At 44.3% G+C, this 17,874-nt stretch overlaps 1 protein-coding gene and 1 long non-coding RNA gene across 51 annotated transcripts in view; one reads left to right on the plus strand and one right to left on the minus strand.

Moving 5' to 3' along the window:
- LOC118380879 (microfibril-associated glycoprotein 4-like) overlaps window positions 1-17,874 on the plus strand; it is a 40,133-nt gene that overhangs the window by 15,063 nt on the left and 7,196 nt on the right. The window contains exon 5 of one of the 50 annotated variants that reach the window (XM_052504865.1): window positions 15,189-15,620. The exons of the other annotated variants lie outside the window; for them this stretch is intronic. Coding sequence (XP_052360825.1) covers window positions 15,189-15,469 — 281 coding nt within the window. The 3' untranslated portion in view covers window positions 15,470-15,620. Of the gene's footprint in view, window positions 1-15,188; window positions 15,621-17,874 lie in introns of those variants that run through there. 50 annotated transcript variants of the gene reach the window in all.
- LOC127920818 (uncharacterized) lies at window positions 15,588-16,515 on the minus strand. The gene is made up of 4 exons (XR_008107546.1): window positions 16,335-16,515; window positions 16,072-16,249; window positions 15,937-16,026; window positions 15,588-15,800 (listed from the first exon to the last, which is right to left on the minus strand). It is a non-coding gene; the product is annotated as an uncharacterized LOC127920818 (long non-coding RNA).

Raw genomic sequence — 17,874 nt, forward strand, 5'->3', positions numbered from 1 at the left:
CTGTCTGTTGGTTTAACCAGGTTAATGTGGTCCGTCTGTTGGTTTAACCAGGTTAGTGTGCTCTGTCTGTTGGTTTAACCAGGTTACTGTACTCTGTCTGTTGGTTTAACCAGGTTACTGTGCTATGTCTGTTGGTTTAACCAGGTTACTGTGCTCTGTCTGTTGGTTTAACCAGGTTAATGTGGTCCGTCTGTTGGTTTAACCAGGTTAGTGTACTCTGTCTATTGGTTCCTGGTTTAACCAGGTTACTGTACTCTGTCTGTTGGTTTAACCAGGTTACCGTATTCTGTCTGTTGGTTTAACCAGGTTACTGTGCTCTGTCTGTTGGTTTAACCAGGTTAGTGTACTCTGTCTGTTGGTTTAACCAGGTTACTGTACTCTGTCTGTTGGTACCTGGTTTAGCCAGGTTACTGTATTCTGTCTGTTGGTACCTGGTTTAACCAGGTTACTGTATTCTGTCTGTTGGTTTAACCAGGTTACTGTGGTCTGTCTGTTGGTTTAACCAGGTTAATGTGCTCTGTCTGTGGTTTAACCAGGTTACTGTGCTCTGTCTGTTGGTTTAACCAGGTTACTGTGCTCTGTCTGTTGGTTTAACCAGGTTACTGTGCTCTGTCTGTTGGTTTAACCAGGTTACCGTACTCTGTCTATTGGTTCCTGGTTTAACCAGGTTACTGTACTCTGTCTGTTGGTTTAACCAGGTTACGTACTCTGTCTGTTGGTTTAACCAGGTTACTGTGCTCTGTCTGTTGGTTTAACCAGGTTAGTGTACTCTGTCTGTTGGTTTAACCAGGTTACTGTACTCTGTCTGTTGGTACCTGGTTTAGCCAGGTTACTGTATTCTGTGTGTTGGTACCTGGTTTAACCAGGTTACTGTGGTCTGTCTGTTGGTTTAACCAGGTTAGTGTGCTCTGTCTGTGGTTTAACCAGGTTACTGTGCTCTGTCTGTTGGTTTAACCAGGTTCATGTGGTCCGTCTGTTGGTTTAACCAGGTTAGTGTGCTCTGTCTGTTGGTTTAACCAGGTTACTGTGCTCTGTCTGTTGGTTTAACCAGGTTAATGTGGTCCGTCTGTTGGTTTAACCAGGTTAGTGTGCTCTGTCTGTTGGTTTAACCATGTTACTGTACTCTGTCTGTTGGTTTAACCAGGTTACTGTGCTATGTCTGTTGGTTTAACCAGGTTACTGTGCTCTGTCTGTTGGTTTAACCAGGTTAATGTGGTCCGTCTGTTGGTTTAACCAGGTTACCGTACTCTGTCTATTGGTTCCTGGTTTAACCAGGTTACTGTACTCTGTCTGTTGGTTTAACCAGGTTACCGTACTCTGTCTGTTGGTTTAACCAGGTTACTGTGCTCTGTCTGTTGGTTTAACCAGGCTTACTGTACTCTGTCTGTTGGTACCTGTTTTAGCCAGGTTACTGTATTCTGTCTGTTGGTACCTGGTTTAACCAGGTTACTGTATTCTGTCTGTTGGTTTAACCAGGTTACTGTGGTCTGTCTGTTGGTTTAACCAGGTTAGTGTGCTCTGTCTGTTGGTTTAACCAGGTTACTGTGCTCTGTCTGTTGGTTTAACCAGGTTACCGTACTCTGTCTATTGGTTCCTGGTTTAACCAGGTTACTGTACTCTGTCTGTTGGTTTAACCAGGTTACCGTACTCTGTCTGTTGGTTTAACCAGGTTACTGTGCTCTGTCTGTTGGTTTAACCAGGTTAGTGTACTCTGTCTGTTGGTTTAACCAGGTTACTGTACTCTGTCTGTTGGTACCTGGTTTAGCCAGGTTACTGTATTCTGTGTGTTGGTACCTGGTTTAACCAGGTTACTGTGGTCTGTCTGTTGGTTTAACCAGGTTAGTGTACTCTGTCTGTTGGTTTAACCAGGCTTACTGTACTCTGTCTGTTGGTACCGGGTTTAGCCAGGTTACTGTATTCTGTCTGTTGGTACCTGGTTTAACCAGGTTACTGTATTCTGTCTGTTGGTTTAACCAGGTTACTGTGGTCTGTCTGTTGGTTTAACCAGGTTAGTGTGCTCTGTCTGTGGTTTAACCAGGTTACTGTGCTCTGTCTGTTGGTTTAACCAGGTTACTGTGCTATGTCTGTTGGTTTAACCAGGTTACTGTGCTCTGTCTGTTGGTTTAACCAGGTTAATGTGGTCCGTCTGTTGGTTTAACCAGGTTAGTGTACTCTGTCTATTGGTTCCTGGTTTAACCAGGTTACTGTACTCTGTCTGTTGGTTTAACCAGGTTACCGTACTCTGTCTGTTGGTTTAACCAGGTTAGTGTACTCTGTCTGTTGGTTTAACCAGGTTACTGTACTCTGTCTGTTGGTAACTGGTTTAGCCAGGTTACTGTATTCTGTCTGTTGGTACCTGGTTTAACCAGGTTACTGTATTCTGTCTGTTGGTTTAACCAGGTTACTGTGGTCTGTCTGTTGGTTTAACCAGGTTACTGTGCTCTGTCTGTTGGTTTAACCAGGTTACTGTGCTCTGTCTGTTGGTTTAACCAGGTTACTGTGCTCTGTCTGTTGGTTTAACCAGGTTACTGTGCTCTGTCTGTTGGTTTAACCAGGTTACTGTGCTCTGTCTGTTGGTTTAACCAGGTTAATGTGGTCCGTCTGTTGGTTTAACCAGGTTAGTGTACTCTGTCTGTTGTTTCCTGGTTTAACCAGGTTACTGTACTCTGTCTGTTGGTTTAACCAGGTTACTGTATTCTGTCTGTTGGTACCTGGTTTAACCAGGTTACTGTATTCTGTCTGTTGGTTTAACCAGGTTACTGTGGTCTGTCTGTTGGTTTAACCAGGTTACTGTGCTCTGTCTGTTGGTTTAACCAGGTTAGTGTGGTCCGTCTGTTGATTTAACCAGGTTAGTGTGGTCCGTCTGTTGGTTTAACCAGGTTAGTGTGGTCCGTATGTTGATTTAACCAGGTTAGTGTGATCTGTCTGTTGGTTTAACCAGGTTAATGTGGTCCATCTGTTGATTTAACCAGGTTAGTGTGATCTGTCTGTTGGTTTAACCAGGTTACTGTGCTCTGTCTGTTGGTTTAACCAGGTTACTGTGCTCTGTCTGTTGGTTTAACCAGGTTACTGTGCTCTGTCTGTTGGTTTAACCAGGTTACTGTGCTCTGTCTGTTGGTTTAACCAGGTTACTGTGCTCTGTCTGTTGGTTTAACCAGGTTAATGTGGTCCGTCTGTTGGTTTAACCAGGTTAGTGTACTCTGTCTATTGGTTCCTGGTTTAACCAGGTTACTGTACTCTGTCTGTTGGTTTAACCAGGATACCGTACTCTGTCTGTTGGTTTAACCAGGTTACTGTGCTCTGTCTGTTGGTTTATCCAGGTTAATGAGGTCCGTCTGTTGGTTTAACCAGGTTAGTGTGCTCTGTCTGTTGGTTTAACCAGGTTACTGTGCTCTGTCTTTTGGTTTAACCAGGTTACTGTGCTCTGTCTGTTGGTTTAACCAGGTTACTGTGCTCTGTCTGTTGGTTTAACCAGGTTACTGTGCTCTGTCTGTTGGTTTAACCAGGTTACTGTGCTCTGTCTGTTGGTTTAACCAGGTTAATGTGGTCCGTCTGTTGGTTTAACCAGGTTAGTGTACTCTGTCTATTGGTTCCTGGTTTAACCAGGTTACTGTACTCTGTCTGTTGGTTTAACCAGGATACCGTACTCTGTCTGTTGGTTCAACCAGGTTACTGTGCTCTGTCTGTTGGTTTAACCAGGTTAGTGTACTCTGTCTGTTGGTTTAACCAGGTTACTGTACTCTGTCTGTTGGTACCTGGTTTAACCAGGTTACTGTGCTCTGTCTGTTCGTTTAACCAGGTTCATGTGGTCCGTCTGTTGGTTTAACCAGGTTAGTGTGCTCTGTCTGTTGGTTTAACCAGGTTACTGTGCTATGTCTGTTGGTTTAACCAGGTTAATGTGGTCCGTCTGTTGGTTTAACCAGGTTAGTGTGCTCTGTCTGTTGGTTTAACCAGGTTACTGTACTCTGTCTGTTGGTTTAACCAGGTTACTGTGCTCTGTCTGTTGGTTTAACCAGGTTACTGTGCTCTGTCTGTTGGTTTAACCAGGTTAATGTGGTCCGTCTGTTGGTTTAACCAGGTTAGTGTACTCTGTCTATTGGATCCTGGTTTAACCAGGTTACTATACTCTGTCTGTTGGTTTAACCAGGTTACCGTACTCTGTCTGTTGGTTTAACCAGGTTAGTGTACTCTGTCTGTTGGTTTAACCAGGTTACTGTACTCTGTCTGTTGGTACCTGGTTTAACCAGGTTACTGTATTCTGTCTGTTGGTTTAACCAGGTTAATGTGGTCCGTCTGTTGGTTTAACCAGGTTACTGTACTCTGTCTGTTGGTTTAACCAGGTTAGTGTGGTCCGTCTGTTGATTTAACCAGGTTAGTGTGGTCCGTCTGTTGGTTTAACCAGGTTAGTGTGGTCCGTCTGTTGATTTAACCAGGTTAGTGTGATCTGTCTGTTGGTTTAACCAGGTTAATGTGGTCCGTCTGTTGGTTTAACCAGGTTACTGTGCTCTGTCTGTTGGTTTAACCAGGTTAGTGTACTCTGTCTGTTGGTTTAACCAGGTTAATGTGGTCCGTCTGTTGGTTTAACCAGGTTAGTGTACTCTGTCTATTGGTTCCTGGTTTAACCAGGTTACTGTACTCTGTCTGTTGGTTTAACCAGGATACCGTACTCTGTCTGTTGGTTTAACCAGGTTACTGTGCTCTGTCTGTTGGTTTAACCAGGTTAGTGTACTCTGTCTGTTGGTTTAACCAGGCTTACTGTACTCTGTCTGTTGGTACCTGGTTTAGCCAGGTTACTGTATTCTGTCTGTTGGTACCTGGTTTAACCAGGTTACTGTATTCTGTCTGTTGGTTTAACCAGGTTACTGTGGTCTGTCTGTTGGTTTAACCATGTTAGTGTGCTCTGTCTGTGGTTTAACCAGGTTACTGTGCTCTGTCTGTTGGTTTAACCAGGTTACTGTGCTCTGTCTGTTGGTTTAACCAGGTTACTGTGCTCTGTCTGTTGGTTTAACCAGGTTACCGTACTCTGTCTATTGGTTCCTGGTTTAACCAGGTTACTGTACTCTGTCTGTTGGTTTAACCAGGTTACGTACTCTGTCTGTTGGTTTAACCAGGTTACTGTGCTCTGTCTGTTGGTTTAACCAGGTTAGTGTACTCTGTCTGTTGGTTTAACCAGGTTACTGTACTCTGTCTGTTGGTACCTGGTTTAGCCAGGTTACTGTATTCTGTGTGTTGGTACCTGGTTTAACCAGGTTACTGTGGTCTGTCTGTTGGTTTAACCAGGTTAGTGTGCTCTGTCTGTGGTTTAACCAGGTTACTGTGCTCTGTCTGTTGGTTTAACCAGGTTCATGTGGTCCGTCTGTTGGTTTAACCAGGTTAGTGTGCTCTGTCTGTTGGTTTAACCAGGTTACTGTGCTCTGTCTGTTGGTTTAACCAGGTTAATGTGGTCCGTCTGTTGGTTTAACCAGGTTAGTGTGCTCTGTCTGTTGGTTTAACCAGGTTACTGTACTCTGTCTGTTGATTTAACCAGGTTACTGTGCTATGTCTGTTGGTTTAACCAGGTTACTGTGCTCTGTCTGTTGGTTTAACCAGGTTAATGTGGTCCGTCTGTTGGTTTAACCAGGTTACCGTACTCTGTCTATTGGTTCCTGGTTTAACCAGGTTACTGTACTCTGTCTGTTGGTTTAACCAGGTTACCGTACTCTGTCTGTTGGTTTAACCAGGTTACTGTGCTCTGTCTGTTGGTTTAACCAGGCTTACTGTACTCTGTCTGTTGGTACCTGTTTTAGCCAGGTTACTGTATTCTGTCTGTTGGTACCTGGTTTAACCAGGTTACTGTATTCTGTCTGTTGGTTTAACCAGGTTACTGTGGTCTGTCTGTTGGTTTAACCAGGTTAGTGTGCTCTGTCTGTTGGTTTAACCAGGTTACTGTGCTCTGTCTGTTGGTTTAACCAGGTTACCGTACTCTGTCTATTGGTTCCTGGTTTAACCATGTTACTGTACTCTGTCTGTTGGTTTAACCAGGTTACCGTACTCTGTCTGTTGGTTTAACCAGGTTACTGTGCTCTGTCTGTTGGTTTAACCAGGTTAGTGTACTCTGTCTGTTGGTTTAACCAGGTTACTGTACTCTGTCTGTTGGTACCTGGTTTAGCCAGGTTACTGTATTCTGTGTGTTGGTACCTGGTTTAACCAGGTTACTGTGGTCTGTCTGTTGGTTTAACCAGGTTAGTGTACTCTGTCTGTTGGTTTAACCAGGCTTACTGTACTCTGTCTGTTGGTACCTGGTTTAGCCAGGTTACTGTATTCTGTCTGTTGGTACCTGGTTTAACCAGGTTACTGTATTCTGTCTGTTGGTTTAACCAGGTTACTGTGGTCTGTCTGTTGGTTTAACCAGGTTAGTGTGCTCTGTCTGTGGTTTAACCAGGTTACTGTGCTCTGTCTGTTGGTTTAACCAGGTTACTGTGCTCTGTCTGTTGGTTTAACCAGGTTACTGTGCTCTGTCTGTTGGTTTAACCAGGTTAATGTGGTCCGTCTGTTGGTTTAACCAGGTTAGTGTACTCTGTCTATTGGTTCCTGGTTTAACCAGGTTACTGTACTCTGTCTGTTGGTTTAACCAGGTTACCGTATTCTGTCTGTTGGTTTAACCAGGTTAGTGTACTCTGTCTGTTGGTTTAACCAGGTTACTGTACTCTGTCTGTTGGTAACTGGTTTAGCCAGGTTACTGTATTCTGTCTGTTGGTACCTGGTTTAACCAGGTTACTGTATTCTGTCTGTTGGTATAACCAGGTTAATGTGGTCTGTCTGTTGGTTTAACCAGGTTACTGTGCTCTGTCTGTTGGTTTAACCAGGTTACTGTGCTCTGTCTGTTGGTATAACCAGGTTACCGTACTCTGTCTGTTGGTTTAACCAGGTTACTGTGCTCTGTCTGTTGGTTTAACCAGGTTACTGTGCTCTGTCTGTTGGTTTAACCAGGTTAATGTGGTCCGTCTGTTGGTTTAACCAGGTTAGTGTACTCTGTCTGTTGTTTCCTGGTTTAACCAGGTTACTGTACTCTGTCTGTTGGTTTAACCAGGTTACTGTACTCTGTCTGTTGGTTTAACCAGGTTACTGTATTCTGTCTGTTGGTACCTGGTTTAACCAGGTTACTGTATTCTGTCTGTTGGTTTAACCAGGTTACTGTGGTCTGTCTGTTGGTTTAACCAGGTTACTGTGCTCTGTCTGTTGGTTTAACCAGGTTAGTGTGGTCCGTCTGTTGATTTAACCAGGTTAGTGTGGTCCGTCTGTTGGTTTAACCAGGTTAGTGTGGTCCGTATGTTGATTTAACCAGGTTAGTGTGATCTGTCTGTTGGTTTAACCAGGTTAATGTGGTCCGTCTGTTGATTTAACCAGGTTAGTGTGATCTGTCTGTTGGTTTAACCAGGTTACTGTGCTCTGTCTGTTGGTTTAACCAGGTTACTGTGCTCTGTCTGTTGGTTTAACCAGGTTACTGTGCTCTGTCTGTTGGTTTAACCAGGTTACTGTGCTCTGTCTGTTGGTTTAACCAGGTTACTGTGCTCTGTCTGTTGGTTTAACCAGGTTAATGTGGTCCGTCTGTTGGTTTAACCAGGTTAGTGTACTCTGTCTATTGGTTCCTGGTTTAACCAGGTTACTGTACTCTGTCTGTTGGTTTAACCAGGATACCGTACTCTGTCTGTTGGGTTAACCAGGTTACTGTGCTCTGTCTGTTGGTTTAACCAGGTTAATGAGGTCCGTCTGTTGGTTTAACCAGGTTAGTGTGCTCTGTCTGTTGGTTTAACCAGGTTACTGTGCTCTGTCTTTTGGTTTAACCAGGTTACTGTGCTCTGTCTGTTGGTTTAACCAGGTTACTGTGCTCTGTCTGTTGGTTTAACCAGGTTACTGTGCTCTGTCTGTTGGTTTAACCAGGTTACTGTGCTCTGTCTGTTGGTTTAACCAGGTTAATGTGGTCCGTCTGTTGGTTTAACCAGGTTAGTGTACTCTGTCTATTGGTTCCTGGTTTAACCAGGTTACTGTACTCTGTCTGTTGGTTTAACCAGGATACCGTACTCTGTCTGTTGGTTTAACCAGGTTACTGTGCTCTGTCTGTTGGTTTAACCAGGTTAGTGTACTCTGTCTGTTGGTTTAACCAGGTTACTGTACTCTGTCTGTTGGTACCTGGTTTAGCCAGGTTACTGTATTCTGTGTGTTGGTACCTGGTTTAACCAGGTTACTGTGGTCTGTCTGTTGGTTTAACCAGGTTAGTGTGCTCTGTCTGTGGTTTAACCAGGTTACTGTGCTCTGTCTGTTGGTTTAACCAGGTTCATGTGGTCCGTCTGTTGGTTTAACCAGGTTAGTGTGCTCTGTCTGTTGGTTTAACCAGGTTACTGTGCTCTGTCTGTTGGTTTAACCAGGTTAATGTGGTCCGTCTGTTGGTTTAACCAGGTTAGTGTGCTCTGTCTGTTGGTTTAACCAGGTTACTGTACTCTGTCTGTTGGTTTAACCAGGTTACTGTGCTCTGTCTGTTGGTTTAACCAGGTTACTGTGCTCTGTCTGTTGGTTTAACCAGGTTAATGTGGTCCGTCTGTTGGTTTAACCAGGTTAGTGTACTCTGTCTATTGGATCCTGGTTTAACCAGGTTACTATACTCTGTCTGTTGGTTTAACCAGGTTACCGTACTCTGTCTGTTGGTTTAACCAGGTTAGTGTACTCTGTCTGTTGGTAACTGGTTTAGCCAGGTTACTGTATTCTGTCTGTTGGTACCTGGTTTAACCAGGTTACTGTATTCTGTCTGTTGGTTTAACCAGGTTAATGTGGTCCGTCTGTTGGTTTAACCAGGTTACTGTACTCTGTCTGTTGGTTTAACCAGGTTAGTGTGGTCCGTCTGTTGATTTAACCAGGTTAGTGTGGTCCGTCTGTTGGTTTAACCAGGTTAGTGTGGTCCGTCTGTTGATTTAACCAGGTTAGTGTGATCTGTCTGTTGGTTTAACCAGGTTAATGTGGTCCGTCTGTTGATTTAACCAGGTTAGTGTGATCTGTCTGTTGGTTTAACCAGGTTACTGTGCTCTGTCTGTTGGTTTAACCAGGTTACCGTGTTCTGTCTGTTGGTTTAACCTGGTTAATGTGGTCCGTCTGTTGGTTTAACCAGGTTAGTGTACTCTGTCTGTTGGTTCCTGGTTTAACCAGGTTACTGTGCTCTGTCTGTTGGTTTAACCAGGTTTCTGTGCTCTGTCTGTTGGTTTAACCAGGTTACTGTAGTCTGTCTGTTGGTTTAACCAGGTTACTTACTGTACTCTGTTTGTTGGTACCTGGTTTAACCAGGTTACTGTATTCTGTCTGTTGGTTTAACCAGGTTACTGTACTCTGTCTGTTGGTTTAACCAGGTTACTGTACTCTGTCTGTTGGTTTAACCAGGTTACTGTACTCTGTCTGTTGGTTTAACCAGGTTACTGTGCTCTGTCTGTTGGTTTAACCAGGTTAATGTCGCCCGTCTGTTGGTTTAACCAGGTTAGTGTACTCTGTCTGTTGGTTCCTGGTTTAACCAGGTTACTGTGCTCTGTCTGTTGGTTTAACCAGGTTACTGTGCTCTGTCTGTTGGTTTAACCAGGTTACTGTGCTCTGTCTGTTGGTTTAACCAGGTTACTGTGCTCTGTCTGTTGGTTTAACCAGGTTAGTGTGCTCTGTCTGTTGGTTTAACCAGGTTACTGTGCTCTGTCTGTTGGTTTAACCAGGTTACTGTGCTCTGTCTGTTGGTTTAACCAGGTTACTGTGGTGTGTCTGTTGGTTTAACCAGGTTACTGTGCTCTGTCTGTTGGTTTAACCAGGTTACTGTGCTCTGTATGTTGGTTTAACCAGGTTACTCTGCTCTGTATGTTGGTTTAACCAGGTTACTGTGCTCTGTCTGTTGGTACCTGGTTTAACCAGGTTACTGTACTCTGTCTGTTGGTACCTGGTTTAACCAGGTTAGTGTGCTCTGTCTGTTGGTACCTGGTTTAACCAGGTTACTGTGCTCTGTCTGTTGGTTTAACCAGGTTACTGTGCTCTGTCTGTTGGTTTAACCAGGTTACTGTGCTCTGTCTGTTGGTTTAACCAGGTTACTGTGCTCTGTCTGTTGGTTTAACCAGGTTAGTGTGCTCTGTCTGTTAGTTTAACCAGGTTACTGTGCTCTGTCTGTTGGTTTAACCAGGTTTCTGTGCTCTGTCTGTTGGTACCTGGTTTAACCAGGTTACTGTACTCTGTCTTTTGGTACCTGGTTTAACCAGGTTACTGTGCTCTGTCTGTTGGTTTAACCAGGTTACTGTGCTCTGTCTGATGGTTTAACCAGATTACTGTGCTCTGTCTGATGGTTTAACCAGGTTACTGTGCTCTGTCTGTTGGTTTAACCAGGTTACTGTGCTCTGTATGTTGGTTTAACCAGGTTACTCTGCTCTGTATGTTGGTTTATCTAGGTTACTGTGCTCTGTCTGTTGGTACCTGGTTTAACCAGGTTACGGTGCTCTGTCTGTTGGTTTAACCAGGTTACTGTGCTCTGTCTGTTGGTTTAACCAGGTTAGTGTGCTCTGTCTGTTGGTTTAACCAGGTTACTGTACTCTGTCTGTTGGTAAATCAAATCAAATCAAATCAAATCAAATCAAATCAAATTTTATTTGTCACATACACATGGTTAGCAGATGTTAAATGCGAGTGTAGCGAAATGCTTGTGCTTCTAGTTCCGACAATGCAGTGATAACCAACAAGTAATCTAACTAACAATTCCAAAACTACTGTCTTATACACAGTGTAAGGGGATAAGGAATATGTACATAAGGATATATGAATGAGTGATGGTACAGAGCAGCATACAGTAGATGGTATCGAGTACAGTATATACATATGAGATGAGTGTGTAGACAAAGTAAACAAAGTGGCATAGTTAAAGTGGCTAGTGATACATGTGTTACATAAGGATGCAGTCGATGATGTAGAGTACAGTATATACATATGCATATGAGATGAATAATGTAGGGTAAGTAACATTATATAAGGTAGCATTGTTTAAAGTGGCTAGTGATATATTTACATAATTCCCATCAATTCCTATTATTAAAATGGCTGGAGTTGGGTCAGTGTCAATGACAGTGTGTTGGCAGCAGCCACTCACACTGTTAGTGGTGGCTGTTTAACAGTCTGATGGCCTTGAGATAGAAGCTGTTTTTCAGTCTCTCGGTCCCAGCTTTGATGCACCTGTACTGACCTCGCCTTCTGGATGATAGCGGGGTGAACAGGCAGTGGTTCGGGTGGTTGATGTCCTTGATGATCTTTATGGCCTTCCTGTAACAACGGGTGGTGTAGGTGTCCTGGAGGGCAGGTAGTTTGCCCCCGGTGATGCGTTGTGCAGTCCTCACTACCCTCTGGAGAGCCTTACGGTTGAGGGCGGAGCAGTTGCCGTACCAGGCGGTGATACAGCCCGCCAGGATGCTCTCGATTGTGCATCTGTAGAAGTTTGTGAGTGCTTTTGGTGACAAGCCGAATTTCTTCAGCCTCCTGAGGTTGAATAGGCGCTGCTGCGCCTTCTTCACGACGCTGTCAGTGTGAGTGGACCAATTCAGTTTGTCTGTGATGTGTATGCCGAGGAACTTAAAACTAGCTACCCTCTCCACTACTGTTCCATCGATGTGGATAGGGGGGTGTTCCCTCTGCTGTTTCCTGAAGTCCACAATCATCTCCTTAGTTTTGTTGACGTTGAGTGTGAGGTTATTTTCCTGACACCACACTCCGAGGGCCCTCACCTCCTCCCTGTAGGCCGTCTCGTCGTTGTTGGTAATCAAGCCTACCACTGTTGTGTCGTCCGCAAACTTGATGATTGAGTTGGAGGCGTGCGTGGCCACGCAGTCGTGGGTGAACAGGGAGTACAGGAGAGGGCTCAGAACGCACCCTTGTGGGGCCCCCGTGTTGAGGATCAGCGGGGAGGAGATGTTGTTGCCTACCCTCACCACCTGGGGGCGGCCCGTCAGGAAGTCCAGTACCCAGTTGCACAGGGCGGGGTCGAGACCCAGGGTCTCGAGCTTGATGACGAGCTTGGAGGGTACTATGGTGTTGAATGCCGAGCTGTAGTCGATGAACAGCATTCTCACATAGGTATTCCTCTTGTCCAGGTGGGTTAGGGCAGTGTGCAGTGTGGTTGAGATTGCATCGTCTGTGGACCTATTTGGGCGGTAAGCAAATTGGAGTGGGTCTAGGGTGTCAGGTAGGGTGGAGGTGATATGGTCCTTGACTAGTCTCTCAAAGCACTTCATGATGACGGAAGTGAGTGCTACGGGGCGGTAGTCGTTTAGCTCAGTTACCTTAGCTTTCTTGGGAACAGGAACAATGGTGGCCCTCTTGAAGCATGTGGGAACAGCAGACTGGTATAGGGATTGATTGAATATGTCCGTAAACACACCGGCCAGCTGGTCTGCGCATGCTCTGAGGGCGCGGCTGGGGATGCCGTCTGGGCCTGCAGCCTTGCGAGGGTTAACACGTTTAAATGTCTTACTCACCTCGGCTGCAGTGAAGGAGAGACCGCATGTTTCCGTTGCAGGCCGTGTCAGTGGCACTGTATTGTCCTCAAAGCGGGCAAAAAGTTATTTAGTCTGCCTGGGAGCAAGACATCCTGGTCCGTGACTGGGCTGGATTTCATCTTGTAGTCCGTGATTGACTGTAGACCCTGCCACATGCCTCTTGTGTCTGAGCCGTTGAATTGAGATTCCACTTTGTCTCTGTACTGACGCTTAGCTTGTTTAATAGCCTTGCGGAGGGAATAGCTGCACTGTTTGTATTCAGTCATGTTGCCAGACACCTTGCCCTGATTAAAAGCAGTGGTTCGCGCTTTCAGTTTCACGCGAATGCTGCCATCAATCCACGGTTTCTGGTTAGGGAATGTTTTTATCGTTGCTATGGGAACGACATCTTCGACGCACGTTCTAATGAACTCGCACACCGAATCAGCGTATTCGTCAATATTCCCATCTGACGCAATACGAAACATGTCCCAGTCCACGTGATGGAAGCAGTCTTGGAGTGTAGAGTCAGCTTGGTCTGACCAGCGTTGGACAGACCTCAGCGTGGGAGCCTCTTGTTTTAATTTCTGCCTGTAGGCAGGGATCAGCAAAATGGAGTCGTGGTCAGCTTTTCCGAAGGGGGCGGGGCAGGGCCTTATATGCGTCGCGGAAGTTAGAGTAACAATGATCCAAGGTTTTACCACCCCTGGTTGCGCAATCGATATGCTGATAAAATTTAGGGAGTCTTGTTTTCAGATTGGCTTTGTTAAAATCCCCAGCTACAATGAATGCAGCCTCCGGATAAATGGTTTCCAGTTTGCAAAGAGTTAAATAAAGTTCGTTCAGAGCCATCGATGTGTCTGCTTGGGGGATATATACGGCTGTGATTATAATCGAAGAGAATTCTCTTGGAAGATAATGCGGTCTACATTTGATTGTGAGGAATTCTAAATCAGGTGAACAGAAGGATTTGAGTTCCTGTATGTTTCCTTCATCACACCATGTCCCGTTAGTCATGAGGCATACGCCCCGCCACTCTTCTTACCAGAGAGATGTTTGTTTCTGTCCGCGCGATGCGTGGAGAAACCCGTTGGCTGCACCGCCCTGGATAGCGTCTTCCCAGTAAGCCATGTTTCCGTAAAGCAAAGAACGTTACAGTCTCTGATGTCCCTCTGGAATGCCACCCTTGCTCGGATTTCATCAACCTTGTTGTCGAGAGACTGGACATTGGCAAGAAGAATACTGGGAAGTGGTGCGCGATGTGCCCTTTTTCGGAGTCTGACCAGAACACCGCCGCGTTTCCCTCTTTTTCGTAGTCGTTTCCTTGGGTCGCTGCAAGCGATCCATTCCGTTGTCCTGTTTGTAAGGCAGAACAAAGGATTCGCGTCGCGGAAAACATATTCTTGGTCGTACTGATGGTGAGTTGACGCTGATCTTATATTCAGTAGTTCTTCTCGACTGTATGTAATGAAACCTAAGATGACCTGGGGTACTAATGTAAGAAATAACACGTAAAAAAACAAAAAACTGCATAGTTTCCTAGGAACGCGAAGCGAGGCGGCCATCTCAGTCGGCGCCGGAAGAAGGTTTAACCAGGTTACTGTATTACTGTATTATGTCTGTTGGTTTAACCAGGTTACTGTGCTCTGTCTGTTGGTTTAAGAAGGTTTCTGTGCTCTGTCTGTTGGTACCTGGTTTAACCAGGTTACTGTACTCTGTCTGTTGGTACCTGGTTTAATCAGGTTACTGTATTCTGTCTGTTGGTACCTGGTTTAACCAGGTTACTGTATTCTGTCTGTTGGTTTAACCAGGTTACTGTGCTCTGTCTGTTGGTTTAACCAGGTTACTGTGGTGTGTCTGTTGGTTTAACCAGGTTACTGTGCTCTGTCTGTTGGTTTAACCAGGTTACTGTGCTCTGTATGTTGGTTTAACCAGGTTACTCTGCTCTGTATGTTGGTTTAGCCATGTTACTGTGCTCTGTCTGTTGGTACCTGGTTTAACCAGGTTACTGTACTCTTTCTGTTGGTACCTGGTTTAACCAGGTTAGTGTACTCTGTCTGTTGGTACCTGGTTTAACCAGGTTACTGTTCTCTGTCTGTTGGTTTTACCAGGTTACTGTGCTCTGTCTGTTGGTTTAACCAAGTTACTGTGCTCTGTCTGTTGGTTTAACCATGTTACTGTGCTCTGTCTGTTGGTACCTGGTTTAACCAGGTTACTGTGCTCTGTCTGTTGGTTTAACCAGGTTACTGTGCTCTGTCTTTTGGTTTAACCAGGTTACTGTGTTCTGTCTGTTGGTTTAACCAGGTTACTGTGCTCTGTCTGTTGGTTTCACCAGGTTACTGTGGTCTGTCTGATGGTTTAACCAGGTTACTGTGCTCTGTATGTTGGTTTAACCAGGTTACTGTGCTCTGTCTGTTAGTTTAACCAGGTTACTGTGGTCTGTCTGTTGGTTTAACCAGGTTACCGTACTCTGTCTGTTGGTTTAACCATGTTACTGTGCTCTGTCTGTTGGTTTAACCAGGTTACTGTACTCTGTCTGTTGGTTTAACCAGGTTACTGTGCTCTGTCTGTTGGTTTAACCAGGTTACTGTGCTCTGTCTGTTGGTTTAACCAGGTTACTATACTCTGTCTGTTGGTTTAACCAGGCTACTATACTCTTGTCTGTTGGTTGATTCTCAGGGGACTCCTTGTCGTATAGCAACGGCATGAAGTTCAGCACCTACGACAATGATCAAGATACCTGGGGTGACAACTGTGCCAGGCGCCGCCTGGGTGGATTCTGGTACGGTGCCTGTTCGGATGCTAACCCTAACTCCCTGTACGCACCACATCCGGAAACATCTTTCACTTATGTGTCTGTTTTTTGGCAGCACTGGAAAGGGGTAAACTACTCTCTGAAAAGCATTTCCTTTAAGATCAGGGCTGTCTCTGATGCTGTGAATGTTCAGGAGCAGGAGTAACATACCTGACTCTATCAGTCCTGACCTAATGTCACCATCTCTAAATGACTCCACAAATACAATGTGGAGGAGGGGGCACCAGAGCTAGCCAGTCAGACACTAACACCTAGAGAACAATATGGTCACAACATCATCACTATAACACTGACACCTAGAGAACAGTACGGTCACTACATCATCACTATAACACTGACACCTAGAGAACAGTACGGTCACTACATCATCACTATAACACTGACACCTAGAGAACAATATGGTCACTACATTATCACTATAACACTGACACCTAGAGAACAATATGGTCACTACATTATCACTATAACACTGACACCTAGAGAACAGTACGGTCACTACATCATCACTATAACACTAACACCTAGAGAACAATATGGTCACTACATTATCACTGTAACACTGACACCTAGAGAAACAATATGGTCACTACATTATCACTATAACACTGACACCTAGAGAACAGTACGGTCACTACATCATCACTATAACACTGACACCTAGAGAACAATATTGTCACTACATCATCACTATAACACTGACACCTAGAGAACAGTACGGTCACTACATCATCACTATAACACTGACACCTAGAGAACAATATGGTCACTACATCATCACTATAACACTGACACCTAGAGAACAATATGGTCACTACATCATCACTATAACACTGACACCTAGAGAACAATATGGTCACTACATTATCACTATAACACTGACACCTAGAGAACAATATGGTCACTACATCATCACTATTATTATCATCTTGGATGTTAATGTTTCATGTTATGACAGCACAATGGGCTCTCTATCTCTTATATGGTCACTACAGCATCACTATTATTATCACCTTGGATGTTAATGTTTCATGTTATAGCAGCACGGTGGGCTCTCTATCTCTTATATGGTCACTACAGCATCACTATTATTATCATCTTGGATGTTAGTGTTTCATGTTATAGCAGCACGGTGGGCTCTCTGTCTCTTGATTCCACTGTTACTTGACTCAAATAATAATTAAAGCATTTCAAAGACAAATTCACTGCATTCTGTCTTTTTATTTACTGCATGTATTTATTTATTATAATCAGTCAGATTGGATGGCTGAATGTGTCATGGTTGTCAAGTCAAGGTTGTAACATGATCTTAGAGTTTTCATTGCAAAATGGTTGTGTGCATATATCATCTTCATCAACCTCATATTCATCATCATATTCATCATCATATTCATCATCATCACCATCATCATCATATTCATCATCATCATCATCATCATCATCATCATCATCATCATCATCATCATCATCATAATCATCATCATCATCATCATCATCATCATCATCATCATCATCATCATCATATTCATCATCATATTCATCATATTCATCATAATCATCATATTCATCATCATCATCATATTCATCATCATAATAAAATAAAATCAAATTTTATTTGTCACATACACATGGTTAGCAGATGTTGATGCGAGTGTAGTGAAATGCTTGTGCTTCTAGTACCGACAATGCAGTAATAACCAACGAGTAATCTAACCTAACAATTCCACAACTACTACCTTATACACACAAGTGCAAAGGGATAAAGAATATGTACATAAAGATATATGAATGAGTGATGTTACCGAACGGCATAGGCAAGATGCAGTAGATGGTACCGAGTACAGTATATATATATGAGATGAGTAATGTAGGGTATGTAAACATAAAAGTGGCATAGTTTAAAGTAGATGATATAGAGTACAGTATACACATATGAGATGAGTAATGTAGGGTATGTAAACATTATATTAGGTAGCATTGTTTAAAGTGGCTAGTGATATATTTTTTCCATCAATTTCCATCAATTTCCATTACTGAAGTGAGCTGGAGTTGAGTCAGTATGTTGGCAGCAGCCACTCAATGTTAGTGGTGGCTGTTTAACAGTCTGATGGCCTAGAGACAGAAGCTGTTTTTCAGTCTCTCTGTCCCTACTTTGATGCGCCTGTACTTACCTCGCCTTCTGGATGATAGCGGGGTGAACAGGCAGTGGCTCGGGTGGTTGTTGTCCTTGATGATCTTTATGGCCTTCCTGTGACATCGGGTGGTGTAGGTGTCCTGGAGGGCAGGTAGTTTGCCCCCGGTGATGCTTTGTGCGTGAAGTGAGGTTATTGAGTATGAGGTTATTTTCCTGACACCACACTCCGAGGGCCCTCACCTCCTCCCTGTAGGCCGTCTCGTCATTGTTGGTAATCAAGCCTACCACTGTAGTGTTGTCCGCAAACTTGATGATTGAGTTGGAGGCGTGCATGGCCACGCAGTCGTGGATGAACAGGGAGTACAGGAAAGGGCTCAGAACGCACCCTTGTGGGGCCCCAGTGTTGAGGATCAGCGGGG

This window comes from Oncorhynchus keta, unplaced genomic scaffold, assembly GCF_023373465.1.
Source record: "Oncorhynchus keta strain PuntledgeMale-10-30-2019 unplaced genomic scaffold, Oket_V2 Un_contig_2075_pilon_pilon, whole genome shotgun sequence".
Lineage (NCBI taxonomy): Eukaryota > Metazoa > Chordata > Actinopteri > Salmoniformes > Salmonidae > Oncorhynchus > Oncorhynchus keta.